At 40.6% G+C, this 16526-nt stretch overlaps 1 protein-coding gene across 1 annotated transcript in view; it reads left to right on the top strand.

Annotated features, from left to right (window-relative positions):
- The window catches only part of GALNTL6 (polypeptide N-acetylgalactosaminyltransferase like 6), a 527250-nt gene that overhangs the window by 22934 nt on the left and 487790 nt on the right, over positions 1-16526 (top strand). Inside the window, exon 3 of the mRNA XM_015824280.1 lies at positions 11799-11937. Coding sequence (XP_015679766.1) covers positions 11799-11937 — 139 coding nt within the window. The remainder of the gene's footprint in view (positions 1-11798; positions 11938-16526) is intronic.

Below are 16526 nucleotides of genomic sequence, written 5' to 3'. Positions count from 1 at the left end.
TGGACGTTTGCAGGGCATTGAGGCATTACCTCAAACATACAGAGCCTTTCCGTAGATCGGAAGCACTCTTTGTATCCTTCCGGTCGGCTACCATGGGACAGAAAGTTTCAGCGGGCACCATTGGCAGGTGGATCCGCAATTGTATCACGGAAGCGTACCAGTCTCTTTCTCTACCGCCTCCGAGTCATCTTACAGCCCATTCCACTCGCAGTGCTGCAATCTCTGCGGCTTGGGCCACTCAGGCGTCCATCGAGGAGATTTGCAGAGCTGCGACATGGTCTTCGCCATCTCCATTTGTACGCCACTACAAGATTGACCGTTTTGCTTCGACGGATGCCTCCTTTGGTAGGAGGGTCCTTCAGCAAGTAGTCTCTGTGAACCCCGATCCGGCCTTATCTGTTTCCCCCCCATCGGGACAGTAGGGCTTTGGTATGTCCCATTGGTGAATTCTCCATCTCCTGTACTGGAGAAGGGGCATTGTCTTACCTGAACGCCTTTTCTCAGTACGGAGATGGAGAATTCACACCCTCCCTGAGGTCAGATAGGCCGTTCTAGGGAATTAAGAGCCAATGTCAAGTTCATCTGCAGCCGCTTCGCCCTCGTTAAGACTGGATCTACTAGCAAGAGGAGCGTGGCAAGTTTGGCTACTTGGTCTCAAGAGCAGGCAGACAGTGAAAACCCATTGGTGAATTCTCCATCTCCATACTGAGAAAAGGCGTTCAGGTAAGACAACGCCCCTTTTGTTGCATGAGTGGGTCTGTTATCTCTGTTCTGCTATTGTACTGGGACTGTTTGGATAATGCGTCCACTAAGAACTTATTTCCTCCCGGTAAGTGCTTTAGAGTGAAATTAAACCAGTGGAAATGCTGTGACCACCTCGCTTGTTTAGGGGTTAGTTTTCTGGGTGTCTTGTGGTTGATCCACACTTGGAAAGGAATTTTGTTCCCATCTGGGAAATGCTGCTAGTTTAAAAGGGCCCATTGTACAGCATAAGCCTCTTTCTCCCAGACTGCCCACCTTTGTTCTGTCTCTGTAAGTTTCCTTGATGTGCATGCGCAAGGCTGTAATTTCCCTTCATCATTCTCCTGTAATAGTACTGCTGCTATGGCTACGTCACTGGCATCAGCCTGAATCACGAACAGTTTATCAGTGTCAGGGTGCCTTAGAAGAGGCTCTGCAGAAAATAGTCTTTTTAATATTTCAAATGGACATTCTACTGTCCATTTCAATGGCTGACTTGGCTTCGGCTTCCCCTCCCTTTTGGTTTTTAGTAAGTTAGTAATTGGTAACACGATCTGCACAAAAGAGGGGATGAATTGCTGGTAAAAATTAGCAAATCCAAGGAAACTTTGCAATTGTTCCTGGTGTGGGGCAGAGCCCATTCCAGTATAGCTCAGACTTTCTCAGGGTCCATCTCTATGCCATTTGGCGAGATGCGATATCCCAGGTAGTCAATTTTTTCCTTATGATATTCACACTTAGACGGTCAATGCTGCTAACATCTGATGTTCTTTCTTTGGCAACAGATGGAAATGCAGCCATTTTTCACTATTGCTTTTAGAGTTAGTTGATGCTAGGAGGGGGAATGTGGATAAGAGTCCAGCTAGTCATAACAATAGTAACTCAGCAGTGGGAACCCAAGGTCATTGGGCCCAGAGTTGATAGAGTTTTGGCGGGCTGGAGAGTGGGGGAGAAAGCCCGCGCTTCAAACTAATTGGGGAATGTGATTTATGACTGCTTATTGGAGGAGGGAATTGTGCTTTGTATGCAGGGGAGGGGAATTTAGTTTTTGGTTGCAACTATGTAGTGCCGATACTTTGTTTCTCAAATAAAAGATTCTTTAAGGTAAACAATGCCTCGAAGTTCTTTTAAAGAGTTTCATCTGTCGGAACCATGACATTGACAGTTTGGCATACAGGTGAGCTGTTCAGAGTTTTTTCAAGCTCTGACTAATTTTCCATGCTCCTCCTTTGTTTCAGTGAATATCAGCATATCATCCAGGTAAACAAGCACCCCCTTATAAAGGTGCTCTCGAAGCACGTCATTTATTAATTGCATGAACACTGCAGGTGCCCCTTGAAGGCTGAAGGATAGAACCCGGAACTGATAACATCCTAAGGGACAATTGAAAGCTGTTTTCCATTTGTCTCCCTCTTTAATTCTAATTCTGTAGTACGTCTCCCTTAAGTCCAGTTTCGAAAAGATTTTTCCTTTCAATAGGTGTGCTATCATGTCTCTCATCAGAGGGAGGGGGTATAGGTTACTCTCGGTTGGTGCTTGCTTCATTGGCTTTCGGGATGGTTCCACTGGTGACTTCCCCCATGATCTCCCTCCACGTCATTGTCTTCTGGTGCGGTCGATCTCTGCTTCCTCAGCCAGGATATACCAGTTTTGGAGCTGGTCTGAATCTCCTCGAGGGATGCAGACATAATACAAGTTAGAAGGAACCTTGGAGGTCATCTAGTCCAACCCTCTGCTCAGGCAGGAAGCCCTATACCATTTCAGACAAATGGCTGTCCAGATGTTTTTCAAGGGCAGCCCCATTTAGATGTGTTACTGTAATCCATGTGGAATCATGTGAGTGGTGAGCATAAGGCCTTGTGACACAAAGTGCAGGCAAATGGTGCACAATCTGAAACTGTTCAAAAGCCCTCCTAGTCCTGCCTGCCACTGCTTATCCATCAGAGAAAGACTCCCTGATTGCACAATGGGTCTATCTATTTTATTTTTTTTAAATGTGAAATATAAGATACAAGCTAACAAGAAAAAGGAAAGGAAAGGAAGTGTGTGTGTGTTGTGTTGCGTTCACATAGACATAAGTACTTGAATGATTTTGAGATAAAAAATTAAAAACCACACATATTATAAAAAGGGCATTCTGATAGCTCCTCCATATTTCTCCTCCTTCCATCTCACCCTTCCTGATGTCTCCAATTACTATATGGAAATGTTTATACTTTACTTTATTATTTTATACTTTACTCATTACATGTGAAATATTGTAGGTTAAAAGAAAATCTGGGGGTTTTGTTTTGTAGGATTTCATTCTGAGCAGTTAACTTGATAATTAGCATTGCATACCTGGCAATGGTACTGATTTGTCTGATAGCCTGACATTTTTATGCTATTATACTGTACATCTGTACCAACATGAGGGAATAATGTTCCTTTTCTTGGCTCACTAATTCTTGATTTTCTTTGTTTTTAAGTCAAGAATCTTTCTTCCTCTCTTCTTTGCTGTGCTTCAAGTACTTCTGCTGTAATTCAGTACCATAGTATTTGTCTGGCAAGCATGAGATCTGAGGTTCAATTTTCTGAATCTCCAGAATGAATGCATCCCACATTTCCAATCAGTATGGACAGTATAAGAGAAGGACCAGTCATCTGATATGGCATTTATTAGGACATTCTACCATACACTTATGACTACAGGAATTACTACTGTATTTAATTTCAGGGAGACACTAACTTATTGAGAATAAAATTATCAGTTGACTCACATAAACATTTCTTTCTTCTCTCCAATAACATGTTGTATATGATTGGATTATAAAATGAAAAGCTGATATTCCTTTGCAGAATAGTAATAAATGTAATATATGCTGTATGTTGCTTTCATACTCAGAGGTAACACCATCTCTTATAAAGTTGACACAAGGCAGTCAGGAATATAAAAATGTATGGGATGTGGAGACAGCAGATAGACACCTCTTTAATAATTCTGTAATAGGATTCGTATGATTAAAAAGAATTAAGGGAGATTCTCTCTTTCCCCCATAAAACCCATAACCAAGTATTTCTTTATACACTGTGCATAGTTAGAAATGAAATCTGCTAACATAAAATGTCAGCAAATAGCTTTAAAAGGGGCTAGCCAACTTCTTGAAAGATAGGTTATGTTTTATTTGCTAGTAATGATGGTTAACCATCCAGTCACTGGAGAGGGAAAATGGGGTAGCCTTTTCATAAATATCAAGTTCTCACTTTAGAAACAGAATGCAGATAAGACAAATCTTTGGCTATCACTGTGATTTTTAATATTCTTATGATTTATGTTCTTATGCTACTCTTGCTTCTAATCTTGGCAGGATGGCCAGATAAGAATCTCTTGCCTGATAGGTCCAAAGGAATGATGTGCATACCCATAAATGAAATGGAAATTTGCCTAGTTTATATTCTGGTGGGTCAACAATCAAGGAAACCAGGATTCCACATTTAATTAGGACTGTTTATAATATTTTGCCTTAACTATGGGAAACACTTATTAGGAAGACATAGACCAATATAGTCAGGAAACCAAAGAAGGCAAACTGATACATCTCCTATGTACCGTGAGTTTCCCAACACTACACGTGGAAGCAGGGCAAGAGAAATAAATGGCTGGAATAAGAAGCAGGAAAACAATATTGGCATTTATGACATGCATTGGTATAATATAATAATTTAGTACCCATTTTTAGTGCCACAGTCTAAGTACAAAGGAAGTATAACACACAGTGCATAACTGTAAAACTACTTTGCCTCTTATTCAGAAACAAATATCAGAACTTAGAGATGGAGAGTGGTATCCAAAATCAAATTGTTAAGATATTTTTATGGTTGGAGGAGAATCAAAGCAAGAACTACTGTGTTTCCCAGAAAATAAGACCCGGTCTTTTTTTTTTTTTTTTTTTTGCCTCCAAAAGGGACACCAGGTCCTATTTTTGGGAGATCTTACCTGCTTATCTCACCACCACCGCTGCCAGGCCTCCCACTCCCTGACACCTGCCTCGCCTCACCGGTCCACTTCTGCGGCCACTTGCGTGCATTGCCCCTGGCCTCCATTTTGTCGTCAGAGGCCTTTCTGAAAGGCCTTTGCAGACAAGAAACGAGCTCTGTATTGACATGTGCAGTGCCCCCCAGCTTCTGTTTCACTGTCCTCTGACTTTCTAGAAGGCCTCTGATGGTGAAATGGAGGCCGGGGGCAATGCGCACAAGCAGTGGCGAGCAGCAGCAGCAGAAGTGTGCCGATAAGACGAGGCAGTGTTGGGGTGTAGGAGGCATGCAACTGTCCTAAGGTAAGTGGGTACGGGGTGCGTAGGGCAGTTCCATCCCCAATCCCCACTCTAACTTGATTTTTACCCACGTGCCTCACCCCACCTTGTGCAACCAGGTGCAATGGGCAGGGTCTTAAGTGGGGCTTATTTTGGGGGTAAGGCTTATATTGGGCGCACATGTAAAAATCAAGCTAGGGCTTATTTTCATGATATACGGTATCTTATTTTGGGGAAAATATGGTAACTATGTCAAACTGCAGTGAAAATATAAAATATCCACCCTCTTCTCTTTCACCCCCTTTCACCCTCTTTCCCATTTCCTCCCTCCTCTTTCCTTTGCTTGCAAACTTTGCAGGGAAACCTCTCATCAGAAAGTGGGACTGGAAAATGGAAAATGGAGCATTTCTGCAGGTGGGGGGGGAACTCCTCTTTCTCCCTCTTCCCATCCTGGGAGGCAAGAAGGCACCTGCCAGGCAGGGCAGCCCTAATGATGAGCTCTGCAGTTCCATCACACCTTGGGCCCAGAACAGGAGAACGTTTCCTCTGTGATTCCCCTCACTGCAAGTTGTCCCTTTCCCCACTTTCCATTTGCTGGCACATTACCAGCTGATTTTTCTGCTGCTGGGGCACCAAGATGGCCACACATACAGTTGCCTAGGATGAGTTGTTTCATGCCATCCTGGCCATGCCCACTCAGTGGCATTGATCCAGTTATTTCTACATAGCTGAGACAACCCAGTCATGCCCACCCATCAATGCCTAGTCATCCATGCCAAGTCAACTGCACCAAATTGGTCGCACCTACTCTTCCATGCTGACCTGGCCACGCCCATCCAGCCACACCTACCAGCTATACTCAGATGGGCACACCCACTAGCCACATCCACCTTGCCACTGTGAATCATCCTACACCCTAGCTCAGTGATGGCAAACCTTTTAGAGATGGAGTGCCCAAAATCTAGCCCCACCCTGCTCCCCCACCTGCCCCTGCTCCACCCTCGTCCTGTCTGCTCTGCCCCCACCCCACCCCCTGCCTCGCCCACCACCCCACCCACCCACAGGACCACTCACCGCTTCCATGGCTCGCCGCAGATTGTCCAAGCGGCCCAGCAGTGCCATGGCAGCCATGCCCTCTGCCCACACCCCGCAGCATCAACTGCACATGATGGGGCATGAAGGCGGAGTCTTGTCCCCGCTGCATGGCTGCCATGTCCTTGGCTGCACTGCTCCACGTGGGCTGCGCTTTGGGGTGACTCTCCTCTGGGGGGCTGCTGGTGAGGAGGGGGCCACAGGGGGAGGCGGGGCTGGGGCGATGGGATGTGTGCCCACAGAGAGGGCTCTGAGTGCCGCCTCTGACACGCGTGCCATAGGTTCACCACCACTGCCCTAGCTGGACTGCTCCTAAGGGAAAACATTAAGTTAAACATCTTCACTTTCAGATTATTTGACTATTACTGCCTCAGTTTCAGGAATGAGCTTCATTTCTATCTAAAAATTCTTGGACCTTGTCAGCATTTAGTCATTACTCAGATGTACATGCTTTCATTCCACCAAGAATGGTTTACAAGAGCTAATAAGGGTCTCCCTTTTCCTGTGAGAAAGGTTAAGAGCGAGTGGTCCAAAATCACCCAGTAAGTTTCTATGACTAAAGGTGAACTTGATCTTAGGTTTTCCTGGTCATTGTGTAACGCTATAACTGTAGGAGATGACCAGAATCATCCCAAGCAAGGGGGTCAAAAGTGTCATCAGTGCCCATAAGAGATCTAGATCCAGCCCACATTGACTCTTATCTACCACCAACTCCCTTTGATTGTTAGATTCAGATTTTTATAGAGCACTTTAGCAACAAATAAACCTATATATTAATTTGAATTGCCTGGACTCCTGATTTCCTGCACTTGACTGGTCCATCCCTTTATTGATAGTTTTTTAAGTGACAGCTGAAAATTTTCCACATTTGGAAAGTATGCCACACTTACTATTTTCACAATAGAAAGCATATGGGAAGATATGTGTAATATTTTATGGAGTATACATAGAATAGCTGGGGTAGCTTCAAGCAAATATTATTCAGTCCTAAGAAAAAGAAAAAATGAGAAAGAAATATGACGTTTACAGAGTTAGAATTTGCAGATTTAGAACTGAGTCTATTCCACACATCTCTCTGAAGTTCAAAACTGCATTCTTTTACAATAGCAGAAACCTGACTGAGTGACAATTGATAAATTGGCTTTCCTAGGAAGATCAAAGAAGATTGGGGAATGGATTTATCACATTTAATTGCAAAATAATTCTAACTGGATTTTGGGGGGAACATAGACCAACTTTGGAGATTGGACTTATTATATTAACCAGAGAACAATTGATAAGAAATTGTATTAAAAATAGCCTCAACATTAATATACTAGGCATCAGTGAAGTTCATTGGACTGGCTGTGGCTTCTTCAACTCATATTGTATACAACTCTGGTAATCAAACCATAAGAATAAGAGACATGGGTTTCATACTGCATTAAATAGTGGGCAGAACCATAGAAAGTTTTTGAACAATCAGTAATAGGATAATGGCAATATAGATCAATGGAAAACCTTGCAACATGACAGTTCTGCGAATTGACACTCCTACTACACTGACTCAGCAATAGAGAACATCAAAGAATTCTATGCTGAAATTCAGGAAACTCTGTAACAAACACCAAAGAAAGCCATTATTTATATTAATGGAGATTTCAGTGCTGAAGTGGAAGAAATGGAGGAAACAGGGATCACAGACAAGTTTGGCCTTGATGAACAAAATGAGGCAGGAGAACATCTGATTCAGCTATATCACAAACAATAGCTAAGCACAATGAGCATATGGTTTGAATAACTCAAGCAGTGTTTATATACATGGTCTTCAATAAATGGAGAACATTAAAAACAAATTGACTACATATTGTGCAAAAATAGTGGGAAAGTACCATCCTTGCTGTGAAAACGTTCTCTGATGCAGGTTGAGGGTCAGACCATGAACTGTTAGCTGTCAAGGTAAAGTTTAGGTGTTGCAATGTCAAACAACCACCCATGATTCAGAAATTTGACATCAAGAAGATTCACCCAGCATATGCAGTTGAAGATAAGAACAGATTTGAACAAAAGACAACCAGATGAGCTACATGAGAAAATAAAAACAATTGTCACTGAAGTAGCCCACAAACATATTACATACAAGAAATCAAGGAAATTGGCCAAATTGTATCAGAAGCTACAATAGAGGCTGCAGAAGAAAGAAGGAAAGCAAAAGCCATTGGTGGCAGGAAAGAAATACAAAGATTAAAAGCAAAGTTCCAAAGAGAGGCAAAATAAAATAAAGAAAAGTACTGGACTGAGCAATGTCAGAAACTGGAGGAAGCAGCCATTAGAGGTCATACATGTAAAGAAAGTCAGAAATCCCTTTATGGCAAGAAAAGCTATGATCAGAGGATGTGATGGGCAGGAATTGCATGACCAACAAGCAATCAGAGAAAGTTGGCAGGAATATACAGAAAAACTTTACATAAATGAAAAAAAAGTCCAAGCCATAAAAGGGAAAGGTGACCTATCAGAAACAGAATCAGATATCCTGGAGGAGGAAGTAACATCTAAGAGTAGGACTAGAAGGACTAGAAGACCTCCAAGGTCCCTTCCAGCTCTATTCTATTCATAGAACAGAAATAGAAATAGAAATAATAGAAATAGAAAGAAATAGAAATAGAAATAGAATAATAAAGACATCAGCCTCACAACCAAATGCAGAAGAGCTAATGCAATAATTTTTCCAGTTGCTACTTATGGATGTGAAACTTGGATTCTGAAAAAGGCAAATAGAAGAGTGGATGCCATTGAACTGTGGTGCTGTAGGTGACTATTAAGCATCCCATGGACTGCAAAAAAAAAAAAAGTCCTATACCGAACCTCACCCAAAATATCACTTGAAGCCAAGACAGGGGCTGTCATATTTTGGTCATGTCATGACAGTTGATTCATTCAAAAAGTCAATCATGCTGGGAGTGATCAGCAGAAAAAGGAGAAGGGCCTGCCCTTGTACCCACTGGCTGGGCATATAAAGGATGAGACAAGGATAACTATGGCGGATCTGAAGGAGGTGGTGCAAGACAGAGGGGCATGGAGAGTGTTGATCCGTGGAGTGGCCGACAGTCTGATACAACTTAATTGCTGACGATGACGACAATGGTATTAAGAAACAAATGTGGATATTTGATCCAGGATGAATCAGTGTTATCTTTTGGAATAACTGGACATAGATAAGATGTCATGGTGAGTTTTTTTATGAGTTGATTACAATAACAGTTTGTTAATAGAGGTTTTTGAAACTTTAATCTTGCTCTTCTAATTATTATTCTTCCTATTAACTATATGGTCATTAATATAGTACAAAGATGTCAGGCTAATAATTTGCAAATAGATTTAGTAGTTTAAAAAAAATGGGGCATGTTCTCAAGGGGTCAGAAACTAATATTGTTGTGATATATTAATCAGTATTCAACTGGGTGTATAATAAGTGTGTATTGGTTAGATTTTTTAAAAAAATATCTTTTATGTTTGTTGGTTTTTTCCTCTGGTGATTGTTGATTTTTTTTTAAAGAAAAGGTTTTTTTGAAGTTTTGTATTTGTGTTTCAACTTTTTAAAAAGTAAAATAAAAATATAAAAAAGAAACAGTAATCAAATTAATTAATTCCAGTTATACCAAAAAAGGACCTTTCCCCTGGCAGACAGCTTACCACATTCCAGTGCCTATGCTACAATGTTTTTCTAGAAAACCATTTATGCTTTCCATAAAGGGGGTCAGCGATTGTGAAAACTTGTTTCTAAGGTCCATAAAGATGACATTCCCTGAGCCAGGCCACTGGGCATCATAGTGAATACAGTCACCAAATTTCAACCCATGTGTTACCAGCAGTGTTTCAGTAAGCTAGTGTATAGCTCATTCAAACTAGATCAAAATAACTATTCACATATTTCACACGAGCACATATTCACATATTTCACACAAGCACATATTTTAATTTATTGACATGTTAATTCTTGTCAATATTGAGTATGTTTACTCAAAAGTAAGGCTTTCTGAATTCAGTGGTATTAACCAATAAGAAATAGTGTACATATTTATGTAAACACTAGGATGTAACTTTTGAGCTTTGAGAATTTGGGTTACCTTTGACATTTGCTGAATTGGGACCAGCTTCATAGTATTGTTTTCATAATAATTACATTAGCAATTTTTATCTGAGAACCAGCTTATGTAGTGGTTAAGAATCAGGCTAAAAATTGGGAATCTGCGAGATCTAGTCCTCTCTCAGACATGAAGCCATCTGGGTGACCTTGAACCGGTTATTCTGTGTCAGCCTTGGGAAGACAGCAAAGGCAAACCACTTCCTAAAAATATCTTGCTAAGAGTACTGCAGGGACTAATCCAGGCAGTTGCTATGAGTTAACATGACTTGAAACCTTTAAGTCAACATGACTTGAAACCTTTAAGTCAACATGACTTGAAACCACAAAAATCATCATCATCATCAATCTAATTATCAAGTTTAGCCAGGGCTTTTTTTGTCATAGAACGCCCAGAACGGAGTTCCGGCACCTTTTTTGAATGGAACCTTGTAGGATAGGCAAGGCGGGTTGTATGACATGTGTGAGTTCCGGCATCTTTTTTTTTTTTAACAAAAAAAGCACAGAGTTTAGCTAATAGTTTCATGGTACTAGAATCTATGCTTGCCAGTTTATACTCTGTTACTTTCTCCAGTTTTCCTTTTATGACCTCCAGTTCCAATCCTGCCAGTATCATCTTTCAAAGAAAGGAGACAACAACAACAACAACAACAACAACAACAACAACAACAACAACAATAATAATAATAATAATAATAATAATAATAATAATAATAATAACAACATTGGAAGGGACCTTGGAGGTCATTGAGTCCAACCCCCTGCTCAGGCAGGAAACCCTACACCATTTCAGACAAATGTCTGTCAAGTCTTTTCTTAAAAACTTCCAGTGTTGGAGTATTCACCCCTTCTGAAGGCAGATTGTTCCATTGATAAATTGTTCTAACTGTCAGGAAGTTTCTCCTTAGTTCTAGGTTGCTTCTCTCCTTGATTAGTTTCCATCCATTGCTTCTTGTCCTGCCCTCAGGCACTTTGGAGAATAGCTTGACTCCCTCTTCTTTATGGCAGTCCCTGAGATATTGGAACACTGCTATCATGTCCCCCCTCGTCCTTCTCTTCATTAAACTAGACATACCCAATTCCAGCAACCTTTCCTCATATGTTTTAGCCTCCAATCCCCTAATCATCTTTGTTGCTCTTCTCTACTCTTTCTAGAGTCTCAGCATCTTTTTTACATCATGGTGACCAAAACTGGATGCAGTATTCCAAGTGTGGCCTTACCAAGGCATTGTAAAGTGGTATTAATACTTCACGTGATCTTGATTCTATCCCTCTGTTAATGCAGCCCAGCACTGAGCTGGCTTTTTTGGCAGCTGCAGCACACTGCTGGCTCATATTTAAGTGATTGTCCACTAGGACTCCGAGATCCCTCTCACAGTTACTACTATTGAGCAAGACACCCCCTATACTATATCTGTACATTTGGTTCCCCTTGCCCAAATGCAGAACCTTACTTTTTTCACCATTGAATTCTAATTTACAGACAAACTGCTAACCATTTCTGTGATCTTGTTCATCTCTGATCAGATTTTGATTTAATACCATTTCAGGGAAAGGTGAACAAGGAAAGCCATATCCTCTCACAGAAGAAGACGGTGATGATTCTGCTTATCGGGAAAATGGTTTCAATATTTTTGTAAGCAACAATATAGCCTTGGAGCGATCACTGCCAGACATTCGACATCCTAAGTAGGTACACTAAGTTATTATTACTTTCATGTAATATCTTTGTGTTTACTTTCTTATATAGAAGCATCTGAATCAATAGACAGTGAAAAATGGTGTAAAGCCGATAATGTTAGAGGTTTCTTCTTCTATTTACAGTCTTTATAATGCATAAGAAAAGACACTGCTTTTCTTATTTTCATTACAGACTGTGCTTGGCTATCTAATCCAAGGTAATTGTGAAATTTTTGTTCACACATAGTAATGGTAGAACATAGGAAATACTAGTAACATCCTAAGCCTATCTTTGACTGGGTTGAAATATACAAAGTTCTACTCTGGATTGAATAACAAAAGACACACATTAATCAAGTATGTTTATTGTCTCTCTGTTTAATAATTGTCCAGGAAGTCTAAGAAACTATTATTTTGATGTCCAATTGATTTAATTTATACTTCAAGGTGTGATCTGACTCAAATGTGTTTCAAATTATTCAATATCTAGATTACTGGGAAGTGTCACAGGGTCCACTGAATTTTCTGCATTTACCCATCTTTAGAAATGAAAGTAAATCTAAGGACAGATAAATGTAGAAAATTCAGAGGACCCTGTGACATTTTCCTAGCAATCTAGATGTTGAATACGTTCAAATTGATTTGAGTCAGATGTTGTTGGAATGCTATTGTTTGATTGGATAATATTTCCCAGAATTCTTCTTGAAATAATGACAAAAATCTGGTGGGGGTCTCCTCCTTGCTCGTTGCCCCTACAGGGTGACTTTCGACCCTTTCCAGGGTCCCCCAGCAGAACGAAATCGAACGTGAAGACAGAGCTCGCCTTCCAGCGGCTGCGGCCGCGATGGCAAACTGGAAGGCAGCTTGTGGTGATTCTTATACCACAGATATTGTAAAATTGCTGTGTGAGAAGACTGACCAGAATAACCAGAACAGGATTGTGAGTTTTTTGTAAATTAGAGGAATAGTGCTAATTTTATTTAAGTTAGTCTTCTTGTTAATTTAATTGCTAAGTGAAAATATTAAGTGGTCAAGCCCCTTGAAGGTCCCACCACTGCATAAAATCTTTAATATGAATGGGAACGGAGCAAGAACATAGCTCTGTTTTTATGTTTCTCCAATAGAGTTGCATCAAAAACTTTGCTTGTGGATTATACATGGAAGAACTTAGTATAACATTTATTTATACTGAGTTATGTTTAAGTATTCCAGTCTTCCTGGCACTTTCTTCACATTTTGGGACTTAACTTTCCAGAATTCCACCAGCATGAACAACAATTCTGGGAGTTGGGAAAGTATCAGGTTGGGAAAGATTGATCAAAGTTTTTATTTTCAGTTTTTAGAGATGCTTATCTAATTTTTAATATATCAAAAGTTATTTCAAGAAGAGAAAGCATGAAACATTGAAAAGCCATGTATTAATTTCTATCACTTTGTACAAGTTTCCAAATGATTAATTGAACAAATTAACAGCATTTTATCTGATCTATCAATTTTAAATATTTTGGTTTTGGCTGGGAAAATTAATTCAAATCACCTGAAGTTATCTACAGCAGTTCCTTTTGGCCAAGACTGCTTCCAGTTACATGGGATTCTATACATAATTATAGAGCATTGAAGTAGCATTATGTTGCATTGTTGCATTGTTGGCATGATAAGAAAGTGGTGCATAATAGCTTTTGCTATTTGTGTTCAAAACAGTGCCAAAGGAAACAATATGAAAAATTATTTGCGACACAGTGAAGCTGAACTGCCACTTTCTCCTATTGTGTTTGTTGAACTATTCTTGTAAATTTGATTTTTGCCAACTGATAGCCAGATGGCCATGACATTTCTTAAGAAACCTTAAAAATAAGGTGTTATCAGCACTGACTTATTGGGAGCATTAAAATTTTGGTTCTTGTTCTTCTATTATCATTTTTATTTCATGAACCTATGTACAGAATACAAAATAATAGAGTTGGAAGGGACCTTAGAGGTCTTCTAATCCAACCCTCTGCTCAAGCAAGACACCGTATGCCATTCCAGACCAGTGTTGTCAAGTCTCTTCTTAAAAGCCACCCATAATGAAGCACCCACAACGTCTGAATTGGTTAATTTTCTCCATAGGAAGAAATCTCTTCTTAGTTTTAGCTTCTGTGTCTTGCTAAGGCTGGTGTGTCAAACTCATAACGTCATGTTACGTGTCGCAATGTATCGTGACTTTTTTTCCATTGCTGGCAATGGGGTGGGCGTGGTTTCACCATAACGCATTCTGCCCACGGGCCGGCAATTTGACATCCTTGTGCTAAGGGCACTGTCATTGTCAGACAAGATCTGAATATGTAGGACAACTTCTAACTGGAACACAGGTCTATTCCTGTATTGTCTTATGTTTTGGTTTATTTTATTTTATATTATTTGTTCTAATAAGAGTTTGATATTAGGTGGATCAAAATATTGTGCAAATTTAGCTTCTGCAGTCCTGTGTACAATATTTTGATGAAGGCTATATGTTTGGGGCCATTGTCCTGCTACAAAATAAATTTGGAGCCAATCACACACTTCCCTGGCATGATGGATGAGTATCTACCTGTATTTCTCAGCATTAAGGACACCATTGTTCCTTATCAACTCTAACTCCATTTGCAGAAATGCAGCCCCAAACTTGCAAGGAACCTCCATCATGCTTCACTGTTGCCTGCAGACACTCATTATTGTACAGCTCTCTAGCCCTTCAGCAAACAAACTGCCTCCTGCTACAAACAAATATTTTTTCTGCACCCCAGTTCCTATGTTTTCATGCATAGTTGAGATGCTTAACCTTGTTTCCACATTGGAGGTATGCTTTTTGGCCACAATTCTTCCATGAAGACCACTTCTGGCCAGACTTCTCCAGACAGTACATGGGTATGCCTGGGTTCCACTTTTTTCCACCAGTTCTGTGCTGATGGCACTGCTGGACATCTTCCAATGTTAAAGGGAAGTAAGCATGCATTAAGTTTTCTTGTCCACTGCTTCTATGGTCCTCAGTTTTGCCTGTTTCTTTGTGTTTTTTAAAAAGAGTTTGAACAGAACATTTTGAAATCCCAGTCTGCTTTGAAATTTTTGCCTTGGAGAGACCTTGCTGGTGCAGTATAACTGCCTTTTGTCTTGTTCCTGTGCTCAGTTTTGCCATGGTATATGACCTGTGACATGAAACTGTCTTCCACAACCTCACCTTAGTAGCAGAATTTGGCTGCTCCTCGCCCAGTTTTAAGTCTCTACATAGCTGTTTCTGTTTCAGTTAATGACTGTGTTTCAACTTACATATAAAATTGATGATCATTAGCACCTGCGTGGTATAATGTTTAATCATACACCTGACTCTAATCCTATAAAATCCCTGACTTTGTGCAAGTGTAAGAATTGATGCTGTTTTGAAGGCAAATAGTGGTCACCCCAAATATTGATTTGATGTGGATTTCTCTTCTGTTCATTTACTTTCCATTTTGTTACCTGATAAAAATAAATTAACATTTCTATTTCTGAAAGCATTCTTAATTTACAGCATTTTTGCACAATTGCCTAACACTTTCGCACAGTACTGTATATTTTCTGACACTTTATTTAAACTAAATTTGTATATCAGTGATTGCATGAAATCTGTAGATTCCATACATTAAATAAAATAAATAAATCTAAGATACATGGATGGAGGCAGTAGGTTAGCAGCCATATTATTAAAATATGACATTTTTACCCTGTTTGCATCATTTCTCTTCAAATATGGTTAGTATATGAAGAATCCATAAATTGTACATAGTTATTTAGATAAGTTGGCAGCTTCCGCGATCATTTTGATCACCGCATCTCTGCCAGAGGCTCCCAGTCTACCCTCGGTTGACTAGGTAGACCGGAGTCCTGTTGGCTTGAGTCTGACTCATTTTCCACCATGTCTGCAGATGAAGTTAAAAGTCTTATAGGAAATTATAGACACAGCTGATCCAGTGTCCAGTTCCATGGAGCATGGAATTCCTTGCAGCTTGACTTTTAGTCTAGGCTTTTCTTTTAGGGGGCGATAGGCTCCAGTTCTGAGGATGCTCCTTCTTCCGGAGCAAAATCCTACTCTATTCTGCCCCGGGACCCCATTACTTCTCCTGGGGAAGTCTTCGCGTGGCAATTCCCTCTGGTGACCTTTACAGATGGTAGCGATGTGGCCTTGTTTGCCACATGCTCAGCACACAGCTGTGCGAAACCGGCATTCTGAGTGCTGGTGTCGTCCATCACAGCCAAGACAGCTAGGGAAGGGAACTGCCTTGTCAAGCAGCCTCTGCCTTCTTTCTGGGATCTTCTGCACCCAGTCGATCTCAATGTCTATGTCTGGGTCTTCTGTTCTTTCTGATTCTTCATGATGCACAGCCGTCTGGCTGGGAAAATTCTTTGAAGGATGTAAAGCCTTGACGGCTCCACCTGTGGCTTCTTCTGCCATCACTTCTTTCAGTGCGTCCTGGAATGTCAGGGATTCTTTAGTGAACAGCCTTGGCTGTAAGTCTCTGCTTCTCAAGCCACATACCAGTCAGTCCCGGAGCCGGTCCTCTAGGTCGGGAAACTTGCATAACCAGGATGCTTGGCGTAGG

This window comes from Protobothrops mucrosquamatus, unplaced genomic scaffold, assembly GCF_001527695.2.
Source record: "Protobothrops mucrosquamatus isolate PMUCROS unplaced genomic scaffold, P.Mucros_1.0 scaffold2180, whole genome shotgun sequence".
Classification (NCBI taxonomy): Eukaryota; Metazoa; Chordata; class Lepidosauria; order Squamata; family Viperidae; genus Protobothrops; species Protobothrops mucrosquamatus.
The sequence above is the reverse complement of the archived record's forward strand: the minus strand, read 5'-3'. Positions and strand labels throughout refer to the sequence as shown.